Below are 22,107 nucleotides of genomic sequence, written 5' to 3' on the forward strand. Positions count from 1 at the left end.
CTCTCTCTCTCTCTCTCTCTCTCTCTCTCTCGCTCTCTCTCTCTCTCTCGCTCTCTCTCTCTCTCGCTCTCTCTCTCTCTCGCTCTCTCTCTCGCTCGCTCTCTCTCTCTCTCTCTCGCTCTCGCTCTCCACATTAGTTTCACTTCAAATATGCAATTTTTAATGCATTTTAATATAAATTGATTGTGCATTATTTGCATCATGTATCGCATATCACATTATTTAGAAATATCGCGAAATATCGAAATGTTAAAGTTGTGAATTGTTTCTATCGCTCTCTCGCTCTCCCTCACGTTCTCTCTGTCAACTTTTCTCTCTGAACTAAACTTGTATGTCGCTGCTGTCCTACTTAAACCTTGTCTAAACCATCTTATCTCTATTTTTCGTAAAAAAAAAATGTTTTGCCAAAAATAAGTATTATAAGTCACCCTTTATGTTTGTCACTGGGATTTGCGAATTTGGACATCCAAGGTTTCGGAAGGACGTCGATAAAAATATAGATCATGTATATACAAATGTAAAAACAATACAGTGTAAGCACACATTTACAAAAAGCTAAATATACATAAGGAACAAGTCAGTTTATCTACATGTGTTGGAGACATCAGATCACGGCAGATTCACAGTCTCTCTCTCTCTCTCTCTCTGTAGGCGGAGTCTGGTCCAGTCTTGTGTGCTGGTTACGAAGATGGCTCTGTGATATTATACGATGTTTCCCACCGCCGTCTATTTAGCTGTCTGAAGGCACATACTGAGCCGGTTATGTGTCTGGATGTTGACGTCTGCAGGCAGAAGGGCGTTTCAGGGTCTTCAGACAACATCCTCCAGTCCTGGACAATCGATGACCAGCGAAACCTTCAGGTCTCCCATCACATGACGTAACCACATGTATATATTGACACACATCCCCTATTTTGATTTGGTCTGTGTACAGAACACAGGAGTAAAACTACTACAATAAACAAGCAACATGGATGCCAAGCGTTTAACCTGTTTAATGCAAGACATATTCATCTGTCATCTGTCAATTGTTAGAAATAGTGTTGTTGACAGAGACACAGCTTAATGCTTATAACTTTCACTGCGGTATCAGCTTTAGTTCTGCTTTGGGGTTGAATTTAGTTGTCTGGCTGTGGATAATGCAACGGTGTGTACAGAATTGTATTAAACATGCATGTGTGTGCGTGGCCATATAGACTCCTGATACACTTGGAAAGTATTTGGCTAGTATTGGAAAAGTTTTTTTGCATAGTAAATCAGTCTCTTTGTTAGTTTAGATTGGCGACTCTCGGCAACACTGTGATGTCATGCGGTAGTTCACGGCCAAATTGTGCTTTTTAGACAAAAATCTGCTTCTCCCACAATACTATGAGCATTCAAATGCTTTTGTATTTGTCCATAATACAACCTCACACCGGAGCCATGTTTCCATAACACTTTACTCATCTGATGCTTGATTCTCAGTGATTCTCTCTGGCATTTTCATGATACAATATTTCACATTCGTCCTGAGAATCTGCGTGAAAAGAGTCTGATATCCAACACTGCAGCCCTGTGCACGGATTGTTATTCTTTCCACAGCCTTTTTACACATGAACGGACGAATGAGAAATATTCCCAAACCCTCCCTTCCTATTTTGTCTAGCATGCAAAATGTATCTGCAATAATACTGCAAAAGCATTTATTCATACTTTCTCAAAATAGGACGGTTTAGTTTATTTTGCATGTCGAAAAAAAAATTGATTTAGAGTGTAATTCTTGGAGGGGAGGGCAAAGAAGGGGGCTCGGAAAAGGAGTCAGCCGGGACTTTTAAATTACCCCGAAGTGCAGCGCAGTGTGACGTCCAGACAGCTGCTGCGAGATCTTCCCACAGAAGTATTTTTGTGTGGCAGTGGAGCTGGGGTATCTGCCGGGTGGCTGCTTCTCTCGCTCGCTCGCTTGATGGACGACCCGCGAGAGGTAATAAAAACATCAAAACCTCGCAGGCTGCTAACTAAACAAAAAACACATCTGTAATAAAAGGAACAGTAGTTCACAGTGGGAGGCTCTACAAAGGGCAGCGAAGAGAAAAAGAGAGAGAGCAACACAAGGCTGAGGACTTTACTGTCCTACCTTACCTGTTGCTGAAAGTTGTGAAGTTAAACCATCCCATGGTACCACTCTGCTCCTGGAGGAAAACTTTCATTAGTTTAGCTCCATCCCTGAAGAAATACACCTAAACCAGCTGATCAAGATAGGACAGTATAATAATGTAATGTGATGTAATATACTGTATAGTATAACGTAATATAGTATCATATATCATATCGTAACATCATTTTATATTATACATGATATTATTGTTTTATATTGTTATATTTTATTTTTATATTATTTTATTATCTTTTTTTTGTATGTGGGGTGTGACAATACACTTAGCTCAAGATTTAATACAGCACATACAATACAATACAATCTTGATATTGAACAGAATTGTAAAAAATTATAGTGAATTCGAATAACATTAACGATATAACAAAATATTAATAAAAAAAAAATTAAATGTTAATTTTAAATGAATTGAAAAAAGATTAAAAGCAAATGAATAAATATATTAAAATATTTACATTAATTAAATTAATAAAAATTAAATGTTAATTTTAAATAAAATGAAAAATTATTAAAAGCAAATGAATAAATATATTAAAATATTTACATCAATTAAATTAATAAAAATTAAATAGTTCTGTCTCAGAAAAACTGGATTTTAAGAAAGCTACACCCTTAGAGGGAACTTCATAAAGTAGTAAAAGAGCAAAAAAGCATTCAAAGGAAATGCTTTTCATTATCTTCACTATATTTTTCATCATATATTATATTATATAAATTGTATTATATTTATAGCATGTTTTTTTATTATTATACATTAACATCAAATTTTTCTTATGATAACAGGTCTTCTCATATAAACACAGGCAGGTGTGTTTGAGAAGGTTGCTCTCTGGGAGCAGAATTGGCTAACCCTACACTGGAGGAACTGACAGTAGTCTGACAGAAGCTTGTGAACGTGTGTGTCATGTGGCAGGACTGCAGTAGAGGTGAAGGACGGGTAAACATCCTTATCAAGTACAGATAAAAAGCGGAATCACGCGGGGTGGCTCGCAATCCATTCCACACTGGCTCTTGTATATGATAGCCGTAGTGCTGGAATTCAGCATCTGTCACAGAGATGACTAAGAGTGATTACACTTGTGTATCACTTTGCATCTGTGGCATACTCTAGGGGCCCCGCGCAAACCATGTGACGGGTCCTGCCCATGAATAGTGACGTCATGCGGCAAGTGTTTGTTTTGGGGTGTTGTTGTACCACCGATACTGATGTTTTTGGTCTGATGTTTGATTACTTTACATTGTGCATTTTCTGGAATAGTGAGATAAGTGTAAATCTAAGCCACAGCATGTCTAATGTGGCGATTTCATAGCTATTATGAAGATGTTTTTAATACAAAAAAGTCAATAGGGATCCGAATTTTTAAACTATAGAAAAGATACATAGTTAGCGTAAATTATTTCATTACCATGATGTGTGATGAACAAACCATATCAGTTAAAATAATTGAACTTGGTAAACAGAGTCTGAATCAAATGTTGTAATGCAAGTGTGGCCATTTTTGTTTTGATATGAGAACGAATAACACCTTAGATTACGGCTCATTTTGTTCATCATACAAAGTGAATGTTATGCTTCGGGCATTGATAGTTCAATTTATTTCATCATTTACTTATCCTACGTCGTTCCAACCCGGTATGACTTTCTTTCTTCTGCAGAACACAAACTAAGATATTTTGAAGAATGTCGGTAACCAAACAACATGGGCCCCCATTGACTTCCACTCTATGGATACAAAACCACCGAAACATTTCTCAAAATATCTGCTTTTGTGATCAACAGAAGAGTCAATAAAGGTTTTGAACGACATGACGGTAAGTAAATAATGACGGAATTTATATCATTTGGTCCCTTTAACTAGTCCAGTCATAAGGATTATTATTATTACCTCTGTATTTTATGTAGTGTAGAAACGTCTAGAATAGGCAAATTTGTCCATTATATAATTTCCTGATATACCGACGCCAGTTCTGTGCTTGTGTGATGGGATTCATTTGGATTTGGAAATATATGGGTGGTTTGCCACACTCTAGGATCTTGGACAGACAAGATCCCAGAGTCTGAGATGTTTTGTGTGTGTGTGTGTGTGTGTGTGTGTGTGTGTGTGTGTGTGTGTGTGTAAAGATTAGTGTAAATCAGGCATGGCTGTCTATGCATGCTGTTTGAGAAGTGCTGACAGCTCTCACAGATGGATCTCCCCATCTCCTCGCATTCAGTCCCTGCATTCCTACTGCCCTCCTCAATTAAACATCCCTCCCCTTACCCTTCCTACACCGCACCAGTCTCCATGCTTCAGGTATCCAGCATCTGTCAGCACCCCTCCGGTTGGATCAAGCTGTCATACCGAGGGTTGTTCTGGAATGGGGAAATGGAATTGCTTGTAAATTCCCACTGAGGTTCTTGTACACAGTATTACGTTATGATATCTCCCTTTCCATAATGTCAGGGTGAGATGTTTTTGCTTGTGTTTGTGTATGCGTGCACATGCATGGACTTTATAGTTGGGTAGCGCGGGTCTCCAAAAAGTGAAGTCGTAAAACAAGGTGGTAGGATAACGCAGATACACCCTCACCTGTACTGGATCGTCAGTCTTAAGTGGACAGGTGATGATAACTGGTTTCAGTGGATCAGTGGGATGGCAGTTTACCTTGCCAAGTCCGGGCCGGAGCGAGCCACAGTCTCCGCATGTCATCACACACTTTAAACGTCCTGTTGTGTTGCTGCCAAAAACCGAATCCAGTTACCTTTTTAATTGGCCTTTGTATAGTTAACCCAAGGTGTGGTGTCTTGATGTACAAGTGTTCTGCAAATCGTGCTTTGATGCAGTTGCGCCTTTGACAAAAAAGTGATCGTGGATAACTTTTTTGTCTTAAAGGGATAGTTCACCCCAAAATTTAAATTATTTCATTGTTTACTACCATGTATGACTTTTTATCTTTTTTCTGCAGAACGCAAAAGAAGATATTTTGAAGAATGTTTTCAACATTGGACCCCATTGACTTCCATTGTGTGGACACAAAACCACTGAAACATTCCTCAGAATAACTTAGAGTCATATATAAATTTTGAACAACATGACGGGTGAGTAAATGATGACAGAATTTTTATTTTGGGGTGAACAATAACCTTCAGTCTGCGCAAAAGGCGTGTTTATTGAGGTTTGTGTTTGGTTAATCTTAGGCGTATGTGTGTGTACATGACCATTTGGTATGTATCCCCATCTGGAAAACAATATTGAAACAGAAAAATGAAGGATAGTTCTTAAAGACGGACCTCTTTGATGTCTGTAATGAAAGTTTGGAGGATGTGGAGCCGCAGAGAACGGATTCCAGCTAATGATACGACCATGGTCTGTGTTTGAAATGCACACCGGCATGCATTTTAAAAACATTTGAAAGTAGTGTATTTGTGTGAAGTATCTACTTGGCCAGAATTTGCAATACACAAGAAATCTTATATGTGTGCACAACAGTCTCACACATCCAGGAATAGCGAAGGCATCCAGAATGAATTTTGAGCACAAGTGCAAGTCGCCGTCCCCTAACGCTTAATTCACCATACCGGCGGCTCGCTTTATAAACATCCATTTACCTTTTTTATCGCTTTGCTGTGACCTCTTAATTAAATTAATGTATTTTCCTGACACAAACTATGGGAAGCATAACAAACACAGATAGACACATTAACCCATCATTATCAGCTCTGTAATACGGACCAGATGGGCGTTTAGTTCAGGCATACCAAGCACAGCTCGGAGCGATTCATCTTCCCCCCCCTGTCCCTCTTGGCCACAACACGCCACCCCTTTCTCTTTGTGGGAAAGTTTTGCCTCTTTCTGCATCTCGCAGGTGACATCATTACCGTCCGATTTGGTCTTGAGATCTGAGCAATAAGACTAATGTCAGAGTCATACCTGTGATTTGTTTTCGAACTTTTTTTCTCTGTTCCCTCTAAAAAAATGACATTACGGTTTTCCTGGTGCATTCTTCTATCCGCCTGGGTCGAGAATACCTGACTGGCTTATATCTTCCACATGCAGCGGTGAATGTCTCTGATTTTCCGAGCAGAAACAGGAGCACGCCGACAAATTCTTCACTGTCTTCTCCCGCTCGAGAGCCATTAGTCTCCCCGGACAATGCTTATGAAGTCAATTTTACGCTGTCCGCTTCGATTCCAGCTTTGGGACCAGATGCCTCCTGCGGAGAGAGGATGCGTGCTCACGCACACACTTGGCAACACATGTACGATCCGTGCGTTTCACCAGGAAATACCTCAAGAACGAAGGAGAGGGGCCGCAGATAATGAGCTCTCGGTAATACTTCATTATACGTCACATTGTTGCCCATTACTGAGATTTATCTGGTCTCTCGACCACGGTAGATCATGGCAAGCGAGGGAAGGGTGATCTTTAGCCAGCGTGTGCTACACAATTCGGTTCCTTGCAGTGTTGACACCAAACCTTTCAATGCAAATGTAATTCACAGGAGACTGTTAAAACAACAAGGAAAACGGTGTTCGCTCGCAAACGACAATAGCAAACCCGTCCCTAATGCTTTATTTTCCAAACCAAATAGCACATTGCACGCACCCCTCGCGCTTGAATGTTTTACGGCCGATGATTGAGGCGCCAGAGTCGCGCGTGGGTTTCCTCTGCCAGGTTCAACAGCCATTTAGCCGTTCATTTGCGGCTCAATCGTCAGATTGGCTCGAGGTGACTGGGAAAGAGAGAGAAAGCAGTTGACCTGGCTTTTTAATAGATTTAAATATACTCTTGCTCAGGTCATTAAACAACAAGATCATTTGTTTCTGGTAAATAGTTTGTGTATTCGTCTGAGCCGAACAACCATGTACAGTGACAATGAGGTGAAGCACGGTTCACGTGGTATTCAATTTACGTCTGTACCTTCATGATGAAATGACATAAGTGATGTCCGTCATGGGTAATTTACATTTCTGTCCGTCTAACCCAACTAACGGCGATTCTGATTTGTGTTCCTTCACAGATGCACGGCTCCGTTCAGCTCACCAATCCCGGGGTCTCCAGTGCGCGTGTCCGAGCCGATGGCAAGATCCTGGCGACGGCCGGGTGGGACAACAACGTCAGAGTTTTTGGATGGAAGAAACTAAAGCCACTGGCTGTTCTGCAACATCACACCGACATGGTGAATAGTGTGGCCTTCTCAGACCATCAGGACCCCCCACAGAGACTTTTGGCCGCGGCGTCCAAAGACCAACGGATCACTGTGTGGTCTATATATAGCGAAAGCTGAGGCCGGGTTGGAAAGACAGAGGCCCTCTTTACCTTTTCCGTCAAGCTGATTGTTGCAAATTACTCCGACTTTATTTACACACCTGAAGCGCGGTGCTAATATATTTTTCTTTGAAGGAAAGCGCTCCGAATGACAATTAGCGTTTCGGAGGCGGACCTACAACATGGACCATTAGTGTTATTTACGAAGTTTCAGCCTGTAGAAACAAGCTCGCATCTCGCATTGAGAATCAAACAAAAGGGGCTAATCTAAACACACTCCATCATCATGTTCGGTTGCAACAATGGCCGATATTTAAAGGTGTTTTATTGTCAAAGGCAGAGCTTAGCCATCCGCTCAGATGTGTTTGGTTTGCCGCAGGGTAATGCGCTTCAGGAGATGTGTATTTGCTCTCGAAGTCGCACCTGAGCGGCAAAGTAATCCGCGGCTGTTTTTCTAAATCTGCCTCCGAGTTTAAGATTGCCCTCTGGACTGACCTGTATACATCACGCTGGGTTAATCACGAGGGCTCAGGCACCACAGACAGGCCTGTTTGTTAGAAAGATATATTGAGCTAGTTTTATTCTTTCCTTTAAGCACATGAGCTGATGAAGGAGCAGGGACAAGGATGACCTCTGTGTCGGTATGTAGCTGAAAGACAAACTGGTTATTTTTGTGTATGTTGCTTTTGCTTTTTTGTGAAGAGTTTAAATTGTGCACAAACCATGTTATACTTCTTAAAAAAAAAAAAAATTAAGTCTTCAAAAGCGAGTTTAACCTAAACCTGTTGACTTCATAGTCATGTCATCAGATGTCCAACACGAAAGTCAATATTTTTCATCAGTGTACAGTATATGTTGTATATGTAAGAGGCATTCGTGGTACACGGTTAAGTTGGATTTCACGCATCTCCTAGCAAGTCGGTAGAAGATCAAACAGCTAACAGCCGTTCTGCCGCATAAAGCACGTGTCTCTTGGGACGTACCCAGACTGGAATATCTCATCAGACAGTACAGGAAGCTCGGGGAACTTAGAGGCCATCCTTTAAAAGGAAAAACAACAGCGGGCGAGTCGCCGGCCGGAGAGGAAGACAAAACAGTTCATTTCACAGTCTGCGTGGTCATTAGCTCGCCCCTGTCATCTGCGGACCTTCACGTACCTTTTGTCCATGACCTCTGTAAAGCTTGTCCGATTGGTAATCGCTTCCTATTTCTGTAGTTTAGATGGGAGTGGGGGTGGGTACAACAGAGCCCAAAGTGGGGTCCCTTCCATCCGTGCCGTGCATGAGCATATAAGCGCTGCTAGAGATTTGGCCGCATACCTCCCAAGTCAATAATATATCACTTAAGAAGTCAATAAGCAGAACCTCGACATGGGCCACTGACAAAAACCTGCAGCTCTGAGAACAACAGACATACGCCTGTGTACCGCATGAGGGGTCAGAGGTCATCTGACCATTCTACGCCAGCTTAAACAAACTTGCAGTCACCCACAATGGTGTCTATATGGTGTGCGTTGCTAGATTCAAAGACACCCTTGGGTCCCGGTGCTTAGACAGGGTGAATAGATGTTAGTTTTTGGAAACAAAATAATCCTGGGTAATCACAGAGTGAGGAAATGGAGCTTGGAGGGAGAGAAAGTGATGAAAGCTGGATGTGTAAGAGTAAAATATTGAAATGTTGGCAATCTCATTTGAAATAAAACAATGCCTTGTGAGATAAGCTTGCTGAAAAAAAAACAGAAACCATTGCTGAAAATCAAAAGGGTGTAAAGGGAATTCGTTTTTTGGTGTTTTTGGGTTGTTTCTGGTTATGACGTCTATTTGGTGGAAACGTCAGAACACAGTCACAGGAATAAAGAAGGAATTTGGTTTTAATGGTAAACAGCTGATGGTTTATAATGGTATTTGTAATGGAAACGATTAGAATTTGTACTGCTCTTTTTTCAACAGGGTAGTGATTTGTTTTCATATTTTGCAGTGACAAATGGAGCACAAATGTGAAGCACATAGGCAGTAGGTAAACATATTGCCACCTCAGGTTTTTTGAAGAGTTGCTGTTGCATGTGCGAGCGAAAGCAATGTACACAAACGATACTTGTCATAACAGATGTTCAGATGTGTCTCGTCTCTTCTCAACTCCATATTTTTACTTCACCTTTTTTTATGTGTAGTAACAAATAATTGCCAATCATGAATTTGTTTTCATATTTTGCGTAAATACGTTTTCAGGAAAATTAAAGCATTAGTAGCCTACAATGATCAGAAAGAATAATATATTTTTTTATTTGTTTATATTTGAATATTATTATTCTTGAAATGTTTCTTCCCAACGTTCTACGTCGTAAAATCACTATAATTTCATTCATTTAAATGGTGAAATCGTATTGAAATATAATCATTCAGAAACTAAAAGTTTACAAGTCTTTACAACATTTTTTTATCTAAATCGTCTGTAAATAAATTGCTAAACTGGCCATTTTAGTTTTTAAATTTTACAAAATGATGTGAATTTAGTCACTTGTGTAAACCCGGTTTAATTCTTAAATTTGTTAATACGTGCGGTCTTTTTGCATAATTCTAGCACAAGTTGAAAAACTTGGTTGGTTGAAAAACTAAATCATTAACGACCTTTTAATAATATATCATTTAAAATATAAGCAGTACTTATTTTTTTCTGTCTCAACATCGTGCTGACATTGTTTTGCGGCCTTGAAACGCCGCAAATGTTTCTTGCACATAATTACTCAAATGTGTCACTGTATTTGTCCTATTTTCTAAGCGCAGGTATTTCCTTTGGGATCAAACAGCATGGTCACGCAAAACTTCTCACAAACCGTTTTGAACTTCAAAGACGGATGCAAATTCGGTCATAAATAATGAAGCATTTTTTAGACGCGGTCAGTTCTGGAAACAGCCATCACTCGTCATGTATATGGATGCAGGTACACAGGTTGCGCGACCGTGGGCCCCATGCGTCGGCCCCAACATCAAGGCGAAGCGCCACGAGAGAAAACACAGATGGGTAGATCTCTGACGGAAGAGTCATGGGTCCGGGTGTCCTCGTCTTCCTGATGGGCCAAACTCATTACCTCCAGCCGGGAACAGGCTCACGCGAGGGGAGGCCCAATTCTCCAAACGGGCTTTTCCTGCCTCAAAGTACAGGAAAATAACATTTGCGTTTTACTTGACATTGGGCGGACTGTTAAAAGATTTAATTGCATTACATCATAAAGCCAGGATGAACATATAGCTATGGACATAAAATAATAAAATGTATTACTATACATTTAATTATTACAATAAAATCTAGCCTACTTTATTTGGTACAAATATTTTCTTTTACGCTCTGAAATACTGTTTTATTCAACCCAGAGTTGGTTCAAAAAGAGACTAACCTAGTCGTTATTCTTTTGTGTATTGAATTCATGAATGCAAATGCAATCCTTTTAAGTTTTACCATTTACATGTAGACCTTTTGCATTGTTGTAAAATTGTAATTTTCCTTTTGACTTGATTTCGTTTGAATCTTTTCAGTCTTCAACGCGGAACAATGTGACTTCTTCCATAACGCAACATTAGTTTTAAAAATTATACGATCATTTAGTCGACGCATAAATGACTGGAAACATTGTGTAACCTTTGATACTTAAGAGAGTCGTTAGCTGTCAGAGGTCAAATGGTGTGCAAGCGTTTCTTTCCTCTAGCCAAATGACACTAGAGGAAAATTGGAGTAGACACTTCTGCTGCTGTTTTTATTGCAGTGTTCATGTTACCGTGTCAGTTGCTATGGAAAAATAACATGCATATTTGGTGAATTTGTTCTGTTTGTAAATATAATGTTAGTATTATTTATTTTGTTTGAATGTAATAGGAGGAATACAGGAAAAGTATGACAACCGGGTTTTTTTCTTTAGGTTAACGACATTGAATGAAGGCATTTGGCATATTTAATACTATACTGTCTAATAGTTTTCCCCCATTTAGCTCTCTCTGCATCTTTTTTTGTTTGTTAATTCAGTAGCCTATGATCATAGATTTCTCAGTCTTGATTATGTATTTTGTGGTTTACATAGAATAAACTTTAAAAGCAAAAAATGAAAGGAGTAAAAAAATAAACATCCAGCCATTTTTGCACAAGTCTTCTAAAATAATCACTTTTCATTGTAGGTCATCAGTTGAGATGTATGAATTATTGGCGATGTGCATGAATGTTGTTTAAAGGTTGAAATGGACCTAAACAGACCTTATCACAATTATTTATTTGTTTAGTAATTTCTTTCCTATAATCAAATATCCTAGGGAGAGTAAAACATTGTTTCATGCCAGTATTGCATTCTGCTAAACCTTGGAGAAGAACTGAAGGTGATAACGGACATGTTTCAAGGTAAAATATTCGATGTTTATTTTACAAGTTCAGCACAGTCATTCTGTTCATTTATTTGAATTGCTGTAAGTCAGTGCCACGTTACAAGCTTCACGGACCGGTTAAAGGTGGTCTATCTTTTCAAAAACGATTGATTCTCAACCAAAGAAACAAAAAATATTTCGGGGCGTTTCAGCACTTTCAAAACACCGTGACATGCAAATATTTCATCTATCTACAAGCTCAATGGCTCAGGGGTAATATATAATTTATGGCTTTTTAAAAGCAAAAACTAAAAGTGCATCCAACACACAAAAAACTCAGTTCAGATCCAGTCCATGACAATGCATAATTTGTTTGAAGAAGTCCTCCTTGTTACTCTGAACACTATAGTTATACTTGTGCCATGGCTTCTGACTGAAATCTCAGGCACGCCAGACCTAACATTGGGTCCACTGGGCTCATCTTTTTGTTCCACAAAGACGTTTTGTCCCTTCAATAAATATGGCAATTTCTCTTTCTGTCTGCGGTAGCCACTTCTGAAGACGTGCCCAACCCAAACCTCCACATAGTCTGGGACACGAAGGTACGTGTGTATTTTTCCTGTATGTTATGTCCCATGTGGCTCCACCAAGGACCAAGTTTGAGTCATTATCTAGGTCCGTAGTCATAATTAGAAGGCACGCTTGTCGCAGAATACATGTTGGCTGTGGTTGGGTTCATATGGGGGTGGTAACTGTGGCCTCTAATGCTCGGTGAGGGGTACGGAGAGGGTCTGGTTTTAGCTCCAAGATAATGTTCATAGGTGGTTGGATACTTGTAGGGATGGTGGTGCAGGGTTTCCGGTGGTTGGGGGTGTCCATCAAGGCGCAGTTCGTGAGGTGGGCTGCGGGGGCCGGCTGTGAGGGGCACGGCGTGTAGGCCTCCGAGAACAGGAAGGGCTGGGCTGAGAACTCTGGACATCAGCTGGTGAGCAGGGTCAGAATGGAGGGGAGCACCGCTGGGGTCACGATCATATTCTCTCCGGTTGTCCTCTGCGTTCGGGATGAAAAAGAAACAGTGTGAGCTGTTGTATCAGTATGCTTATACGATAATGTGTGTTACTTTTAGTTTTTATTCTGAACAAATGAACTGTTGATTAGAGATGTGTTTGTGTACAGACACACGTTAACAGTTCAATGGCTCTATGCAAACTAAGAGGCCCAAACAATGTGGAGGCCTCCAATGGAAAGGCTGTGTTATTTAGTTCGTTTGCGAAATGAGATGTGCTGTGGTTGATTGGCAGGATAAGGCGCAAGTGTCCTTCTGCCAAAGAGGCGAATTCTCACAGGAAATCATTTTACACAAAGCGCAGGACAGAAAAAAACTGTGTGCAGAGGAGATTTCAGTCTGAGCATGTCCTGCAGGCATGCAGCTGTTCAAACCTTTGTGTATTGAAATTTGCAGTGCTCAACTAGACAAATGTAACTGTTTTACCCAGCAGAATGTAGAATCTGAGAAGCCAAACAGACTGGAGCCATTACTTGCTTTTATTTCGGCTTAGTGAATCGACTTTTATGCCGTATTCACAGGTGGATACTGTGTTAATGCATGTGGGTGTACATTCCTGATTAGACAATATGATTAGTAATAAATCTGAATAAATACATTAATCACACAATACTGTCCATCTAGCAATGGAAATATAAAAAATTGGTGCTGTAAGTGTATATTTTGTTTGTTGTATTTTGTATACAGACCTTTTTCGGAGCCATTCTGTTGTGGAGGGGAGGACATAGGGTTCCTGGTTCTAGCAAATGCACTCATGATTTGCAAGGAACCGGGCCTGTGATTCCTAGGCCTGAAAGAGTAGGTAAAAAATCAGTGATGTAAAGACTTTGTTTATGTATACAGTATGTATTCTGTGTATATGTATATAATATTATAGTTATTCGGTGCAATACATTCTTTCACATTTGATGTTACTGGATGCTACAAGTTGTATTTATTTAGTAAAACATTTAATCTTCCAATATTAACAGTCACATTATTACAGTTTTTTTCACATTACGTTTTACTAAAAATTAATTTTTTAACATAAAAACGGTATGAAAGAAAAACTCACCAGTCCTCTGGATCGCAATCCCGGAATCCTTTGGCAAACGGGTTGCTGGCGATTTTCAGTTGCGTTATCTGACAGAAACGGTGAAAATGTGATGTTAATGCAGTTGCCAAATGCACAAATTAAAGTTTTGACCACCCGTAATTGTTAATTTATTCTTATTCAGATTACGACATTGTTTATAGTAATCATTTCTCAAAGTCCATATGTTATTATAAGACGATTTTAAATCGTAAACGAGTTTTTTCTACGAGGTTACGCTCCAATTAATAGCGTATACAACCACGTGAATGAATGTGAGGTATTCGCGAAATCGCGTAGATTTTGTATATTTGCATTAACATGGCTAAACATTTATTGCTCGACAGATTTAGGCTATTTGTTAAATATCAAGACCTGCAGTTATCCCCTCCGGCTTTGGAAAAGGGCTGGATGAAGATATGTGTGCGTGATTTTCCGGAATGAGTTGAAAAACAAATGTAAAGCCCGCGGTGAGAGTTAGAGATCAAGAGGTCAAACTGATAGAAGACAGAGCAGGAAAGACAAATGAAAAAAAGAAGAAAACATAGGACAGCTGTGCTGGAGCATCAGTGACACCAAAGCATTCAACACTCAGCTCTAATCTAAGTCAAGTGTATCGTGTTAAAATGTATTTTAACACTGTACATATTTTAGTAAAATTTCCAATGCAATCGCAACCACGTGTCGATTACAACAAATAAATTAATTAAAGTATTAAACGTTCATTTTAAAGTTCTAAAATTATAGGCCTACGTTTTAAAGTGAATAAAGTCGATTATAAAAATACTACACGACCTTGCATATCATTATTTTGCTTTCTAGTTTTTCATTTCATGAGCAAGACTATAAGATAACTCGCATGATAAACCAAAAATATATAGGCTACAGTGCTTCATTAACATGTCTTTACCCAAATATATTCTTGCTATAATATTTTAAGTGTGGAAGATGACTTCACAGAAAAAAACTTAAAAGTAGTAATTAGTGTCAGAGATGAAGACTTACTCTGTGATTTTGATACGCTGTAACGGCGGTGAATCTGGTCTCCTCAAAAACAAATGTCTTGTAATTTTCCTCAGCGTATTTTTCGCTGTCTTTCCGAGGATCCACGTAGACCACATGGAATCTGGGTTGGTATCTGTGCATTGAATTCAGGATGATCTGCAAGAGAGCAATGAATACATTGTAACGTGATAAAATATAAAAAGTTATTTAAGACACTTTTATTTAGCATAAAAGTTATTTAAGACACTGATATCGCTACGTTTGAAGTCTTTGCGTCACTGCATTTCTACTTGGTTTAATTACAAAATACATATTAAACCTGAATTTAAGTAAAACATATATTTAAAAGATTTCGTTCAATAAAAATGTGAAAAAAATAAGAAACGCACGTTCCAACATTTAATGTGGAAACATCATTACGAGTTTTCCACGAATATTTGCGTCGGTAGCTAATTATAAGAGCGGATCTTTTTAAAATCTTTTTTACATTGCAAAGTTATCATACATACATTTTGCGATAAATTACTGCCTTTAAATTATTTAAAGATCAAACTTCCACTGGTCTGTGCTGTTCTAAAAAAAACAGTACCTCATTGTTAAAATGCTCCATTTGGTAACATTCACATTTACCTGTTTTAGGTCAAAAATCTAATGAATTACAATTGAATCCGTCTTTAGATATTCGGATACACCCTCAAAAGTAATTTGTAAGGATTGGATCAAAGAGATGGATGTTTAAGTTAATAATTGCAGATTACATTTTTGTTTAAAGTGGTGGGCCTCCTAGTTTTCAGGTAGGACCGAGCTATAAAAGTGACACGTACATGTCCATTGTCGTCCAGTAGATTGTTGGTAAGTTTTAGTTTGTCGAAGGAAACGATTTGTTTCATCCACTGCGCTCCTTTGGCAGGTGAGTCGGGGTGATAATGCACTCTGCCTGGAGTCGCTGGATCGGCTTTGCCGGCCACCAGCCACGATGAACTGTGGAAGGCATACCTGGAAAATACATAAAGAGAATGAAACAACCTTCACTTACACTGATAATAAATAATATTATCCTATGCCAATTCAATTTTTAGCTCTTATCAAATGCACAACGCTTATATTCTTGACTAGAGCAGTTCGTTTGTATTATTTTAGTTAAAATACTGTTTACAATTAGCGCAGTGTGGGTTGATACAGTATATCTTGTTACAGAGAATGCCATACCTATATCGTTTATCATCCACTGGTTGGAAATCCATCAGTAGCATGTAATCTGCCATTGGGTCCATTCCAAATATTTTGACTTGAAACGTAGGAAACATTCGTCTGGAGAAAAGAATGCAAAAAGAGTCTAAATGTACGTTACATTTTACATTTACTTGCCTTTATAAATATTTCTTATAAATCTTCCATATAAATCTATTCGACTTTTTATAATAGATCATTCCAAAGTACATAGTGCTGATCATTTTGCATATATAATTTGTCATATTTATTATTAATATGTATTCATAGACTGGTGTTAAACAAGGAGGCCAGGTTTTCTTCTGTTAATGCCTAATGTTACGCACTGGAATTATCTCCACATTTCTCTCTCTCCCTTAACACATTAATACACGAATGCATTCGCAGGACACAAGTTGTTTAAAAGTGGATCGTCAAATTCCTTTGAAAACGTATAAGCTTCTTCAAATACAAAGATACCTCCTAAAGCTTAGGAACACCACATGTTGCATGCCAGTGAAAGTGATGCTGGAATCATTGTTCAGTGAACCTGAGTGTCTTTTCAGGGCGCTAGTTGTGGATAGGTGAAGCTAAAGTAGCTTTGAAAGTGCCTTCCTTTAGATATAATGTAGGCCTAGTGCGCTCCTTTGGAATGACAGATGACCTTGTACACAAGCACATGTACACAGGCAAGTGGACAAGCAAGGAAAATATAATTTCTCTTTGACCTGTTAAAATGTCTGTTCTATTTGTTTCCCTTCATATATTTTTTTTATGAAACAAATGGCGACGTTTAGCATCTAGCATGTCAAGTAGGCCTTGATTTCGTAAGGGTCATATAATTGTTAAAATTAATTTCATCAAAATATGCCATCTTAATGTTACCTTGCAGCATTAAGGCGTTACATTGGCTTGTTGTTTGCATTTTAATAACATTAATTAATTAGCCTATTTGTATGAACTCACTTTAATTAGGCTTAAGTCTGCCATTTTCTTTAAAACTCTTAAAATAACAAAAAACAGCCAAAATAACTTACACACAAAAAACGTGTCTGTTTTGATAAACTTAACCTCTCTTAATTTGTGAATTTTAACATTTAACATTTAATTGACACTCTGCAGAATTTAACTACACTGCCTTTGAAATGTGTGAAAGAAAAATATTAAATTCAGTGCAATTGCTTAGGGCATTAATATTAATTGTGAGGCAAAGACAAAATAAACTGGTGAAATGGTTACAAATATAGCCTAATACAAACGAAAAAGAACAGCGCTATGCTTTTATGTGCAACATCTGTCTGGAAACTGATATCAGGCAGAGGAGTGTTTCTGATATATTAGGTTGTTGGAAAAAAAACTAAATTCGTTTTTAGCAACCCAAGCGGCTTAAGAACCATGTAATGTTTTTTCCAGTAAAATGCTTTGAGTTGTATAGCCACATCATGTTAATTTAACACTGAACTAAATGAACGCTCCATGTAGCCCTTACAGTCAGCATTTAACATACAAGTGTCATGTTTATACGGCAATTTTTCTCTTTCCTTTGCCCAATTTTCCCTTAATTTCACTTTTAAATAATCAACATTGCAGAATGCTTCCCAACTGAGGCCTACTCGTGCCCAAATATACACGTGCCCATATAGGTGTGCATTTCTGTGTGTGTTTGTATTAACCCGTGTTTTAAATATTTTAAAGCCATTTATATTATCCATATATTCTATATAATTGATTATGCTTTTATTTATTCGTGCATTGTTTGACATTATTAAGCTGCAAACCAAAGCGTTCGATGTTCAACTGAATACTGAGAAGTTCTATTAAAGACACTCTATAAAGACATTCTATTAAGACACTATCTGCCGGTGAAGCGGATTTGCTACAGGAGTCCTTTAGCACACAGGTGAGTTAAATATGTTTTAACTGCTATCTGCTTATCCTTTCTTATCACTTTGTAAATACACACAATGGACTGTTTACACTTCATCGTAAATGCCCATGATTGTGCTAAGCTAACGCACTGTTAAGATGATTTATTCAGTCCTAAGAACAAGATTAAAAGATTCAATCGTACAAGTAGACTTGAAAAATTAAGCTTCATACATTTGATAATAACGTATATTAATAAACAGATATTAGCCTATATACTGTTCAACAGAGCTCATTTACTAATATGAATAGATAAATATATTTACGTTTATTCCCTCAACGAAAACCTCTTTCTATGATTTCCATTGAAATGGCACGTGTTATCAATGGAAAAGTTTTGTTAATGCAATTAATCTAAGTTATAATATGCTGGTAATAATATTCTTGTAATGTCCTGGAAATATTAAGACAATTGCTGTAAAAGCACCACTTTCAATATTTCAGTCAAGTACAAAAGCCTGTCAACTCACCTCCCAGCTTTTGTGACAATCATTTCAGTTCCAAGTTGATTAAATTCATCCCACAGCGCCTTCATTTCCAGCTGTACATTAATATTGGCTACTTTCGGGTTCTTTTTCACCAGCGTTTTGTTTGGCGTAGAGCTTGACGACGAAGACGAGCAGTTGGATGTGTCTCCCTGCGCCGGGGCCTGTGCTGGGTTGGATCCGGAATAGTTGTAGCCGTGTTGGGCTGCCGGGCACGGCTCAAACTGGCTTTCATGATGGCTGTACGGATCCCCAGGAGAAGGAGAGAGATGGTAACTCCCGGGCGTATTGAGACTGCTCAGGCTGCTGGTCGTGAAGGCTGCAACATCGCAAAAATGGGACAGCTGCGTCAGCCACGGGCTTGATATTGCTGAAATCATTCCAAAAATTGGATTTACAATTTGCACTGGACTCGAGTTCAAATATGCAACAATATGCAGACGAATGCAGGGGTCCGCCTATGGTTATCAAATAGAAAGTGGTTTCAGGATGTCCCCACGAGATTAAACGCCGTCCTCGCGCTGCGTATTTGAAGGTTATGAATGCATCCAAGAACCTTAGGAGCGGTGGTATCCTAGGTTAACGCATATTGCCTTGGCGAAACTGCCGAAAGCTTAAAGCGCGCGCTAAATAAATACCTTCAGGAATTAGTCAAAAGCGTCTTAATATACTTCAAGTAAGTTAGTGTTGCTGGCCGATGTCGCAAACGTATGCGTAAATTCGCTCTGTTGTTTTCAAAGCGTTTCGTGCCGAAGTCTTCCAGGCGGCCTCTCTCCCGCACCACTGCTGTATGCTAAACTAAAATCCAGACTTGTCTCTTATCTCTCGCATAGGGCCTCCCCTTCGCGATAAAACCGGTTCTTATTTCTATTTAGATAAGGAACTGCAGGTAATGTGCCTTTCCTCGCCCTGGGACGAGACTGATTGACAGAGAAGTGCGCCCCTTATAATGGGCTTTCCGGCACCCAGTTACTTTTCGATAAGTGTATCGCCCTCCTCTATAATATATAACAATAGACTGGCAGGCTGGCACGACGGAGAGTCAACTTTTTTTGCAAAGCAAACAAACGCAGCGCAACGAGGACAAAAAAAACAACGAATGTTGCGTGATGTTCATGGGATAATTAAGCCAAGGCTCAACATCCCGGTGCATTATTTTCATTTATTCACGAGTGCGGTCGGTTTTATTCGTGATACTGCCTATCTGACACACTCGTCCGTCAGTACATCGGGCTGCACGTGGAAGCGTATTTTCCTATTCCTAGTTTTCTGTGACACTTTGCAAACTTTTCTTTGCATTACATGCGCTTTTAACAGGGTGGCTGTTTACTTGTCCAGGTTATGCTGGCCGATTTATACGACCACGTAAGTTGTGATATGCAACTTTATATATGACTTACAACAAATTGTTTGCGTCAGGACTTTTTCTTAATAGGCGTGCGGAGAAAGAGAACACTATTTCATTTATTCAGTGTTTTGGACGATATGACACTGCATATGTTGTGTTAAACATATTTATGAAATATTAAAACACATGTGCTGGTGTATGTGTCAAGTTAAACAATTCGCGCGAGCCCAACAAAATCACAAGGTTGTTATCAAGATCGTGCCCGTACCTTCCATCTCCCGCGTGACAGTGCTGTAATGCATTTTTACGGATCTGGAGCAGTTTTGCGCCACTTGCTCGTCCAGGCCAATGCAGTGTTTGTCAAACGTTGCGTTTCCTGCTTGCTCCCTCGCTGAAATCAGAGAGGCAATACTGAAAGCATTTGCCTTTGGAGAAAGGGGACTGCATTCGTCCATAAGCGAGAAACCGAGTCAAAGAACACCGTTTCCCCCTGTACCTCCCCCTTCCGAGCTACTCCATGTCGAGAACGCAGGCAGTATAAACAATAAGTCGAAATAAACGTTACTGAAGCTGCATTCGTTGGTAATGGACCTTTTGGCGATGTGCACTCCACTGTGTTCAAAACAAACTATTCCCGCTGAATTTGGCAAGACATGGTCTGCTTTATGCTCCAATTAAAAAGATGTGTTCGAACACGTCCAGCTGCATTAAAACATGGCTCTGCCACTAAAAAACTTGTCTCGCTTTTAGACGCGTAATGTCATTAGGGCTCGATGGAGGAGCGCGACTGCGGGCGAGAATGTCAAAAGCTCGAGCTTCACGCCTCCCGTGCACGGATAAAAAAGTGTGCACGCTCTACACGGGATGTTTTATTTGAATAGTACCTTGTCAATCACACTACCAAATTTGAATTCACTACCAAGAAAAAAAGCAAAGCAAAAGAAAACGCGGATGTCCGGCTTCAAAGTGCTGTAGCCTAGTAGTTTTACAACAAATTATACGTTGTGTCTTTTCCCTGCTTGTGCATAACATTGCATGCACAGACGATCTGAATTGTACACCAATGACTTGCATGGAGCCACCCTGAACTGTTCACCAATGAATTGCAAGCATGCGCTCTGAACTGCTTGGTAAACGAATCCATCTTAAAACGTTTAACCTATCAGTACATCAATAGGGGTAAATATGACTATAGCATCAGTTCGCTTTACAGGGTCTCAAATCCTTTTCTGTACTTTAAGACATGCGCATTGATGACGCATACTTTCTATTTACACTTGTACTTGTGTCGTTTTCTTTATTAAACGTGTTTTAGAGTATTTGATCTTTGCTCTCCCCATCTAATAGAAACCTACATATTGGGTCCAATGCTTAAAAATAATCAAATATGTATTTTTTAATAGCTTGTGAAGCAGAATTGCTGTTCTCAATAGGAAATAACTGTATAATGGTGCTGTTGTCAAACAAGTCTACTTAGCCAGAAAATAACCCAAGTGCACGTGAAACGTAAGGAGCGCAGCGCGTGGCGTGCACTTGACCCTTCTCTCTGGTATACAATATCTACTGGTTATCGGCTTATCAAGGTTCATAATTAATGAATAGTAACAAAAGTTATGTTTTGTTGACCTGCGGCGATAGCAACCGGATTGAATCTAATTTACACTCCGACGATTGAATAACAGACAAACGCAGTGGGGTACTAATGAGATAACCTAGTTAGCGACACCACTGTTTTCACTGCAGCTTAACACTATTTGTTTTTGGATGTTTATCTTACTCCTATCATGCTGTCGGTCGTAAATAAACAACCGTGATGATTTTCTTCTTCCCCTAAGGGAAGAGTTGAGGTGTGTGGGCTCTTGATTCAAAAGCAAAGAATTACCAAATCCTTGAAAATCAATAGCCAATTCTTAATACACATCGCAAATCTAAACAAGGGTTACATGGTACGTATTAATGTATCCCTTTTATTATTTCCCTTGCATATCAATAGGTTACTAGAAAAAGTAGAAACTAAATAGTTATATTTATAGCAATATAAAAGTTGCGCTGTTAGTTAATAGATTCATGCATTTGGCACAAATTGTTATATTGTTGACACGTATCATTATTTGGTTGTCTTTTTAGATTTCATTATTTTTACTTTCTATGTTTAGGAATGGGAAATGTGCAATGATTTTACGCAACATCAAGCGGGACACGTACGTAAGTATTTCCTTTTTTTATCAGATAGCCTACTTCTTGTGATT

At 39.1% G+C, this 22,107-nt stretch overlaps 2 protein-coding genes across 5 annotated transcripts in view; one reads left to right on the forward strand and one right to left on the reverse strand.

Annotated features, from left to right (window-relative positions):
* The window catches only part of gnb1l (guanine nucleotide binding protein (G protein), beta polypeptide 1-like), a 33,597-nt gene extending 23,501 nt beyond the window's left edge, over positions 1–10,096 (forward strand). For 2 of the 3 annotated variants that reach the window (XM_057357754.1, XM_057357763.1), the window contains exons 6-7: positions 652–861; positions 7,154–10,096. In XM_057357754.1, the coding sequence (XP_057213737.1) occupies positions 652–861; positions 7,154–7,420 (477 nt within the window). In that variant the 3' untranslated portion in view covers positions 7,421–10,096. Of the gene's footprint in view, positions 1–651; positions 879–7,153 lie in introns of all 3 variants that reach the window. The other variant, XM_057357771.1, reaches the window with a different exon arrangement.
* Positions 10,097–11,766: 1,670 nt separating this feature from the next.
* tbx1 (T-box transcription factor 1) lies at positions 11,767–20,903 on the reverse strand. Of its 2 annotated transcripts, none has more exons than XM_057357743.1 (8): positions 20,127–20,903; positions 18,496–18,829; positions 16,100–16,201; positions 15,715–15,886; positions 14,891–15,046; positions 13,868–13,935; positions 13,503–13,603; positions 11,767–12,797 (listed from the first exon to the last, which is right to left on the reverse strand). In XM_057357743.1, exons 1-8 carry the CDS (start codon positions 20,311–20,313, stop codon positions 12,415–12,417), a joined length of 1,503 nt encoding a protein of 500 aa, XP_057213726.1. In that variant the 5' UTR covers positions 20,314–20,903; the 3' UTR covers positions 11,767–12,414. The 2 variants fall into 2 exon arrangements, with proteins under 2 accessions (XP_057213726.1, XP_057213720.1); XM_057357737.1 differs by having other exon boundaries at positions 18,496–18,880.
* Between the last annotated feature and the right edge of the window lie 1,204 nt (positions 20,904–22,107).

The sequence above is a fragment of the Triplophysa rosa genome, linkage group LG2, assembly GCF_024868665.1.
Source record: "Triplophysa rosa linkage group LG2, Trosa_1v2, whole genome shotgun sequence".
NCBI lineage: Eukaryota > Metazoa > Chordata > Actinopteri > Cypriniformes > Nemacheilidae > Triplophysa > Triplophysa rosa.

Coding starts and splice junctions, on each gene's coding strand:
- tbx1 (XM_057357737.1), bottom strand. CDS start 20,313: ATGGACGAATGCAGTCCCCTTTCTCCAAAGGCAAATGCTTTCAGTATT. Junction 13,936..14,890: donor CAGCGTATCAAAATCACAGA/GTAAGTCTTCAT, acceptor CGTTTCTGTCAG/ATAACGCAACTGAAAATCGC. Junction 13,604..13,867: donor GATTGCGATCCAGAGGACTG/GTGAGTTTTTCT, acceptor CTACTCTTTCAG/GCCTAGGAATCACAGGCCCG.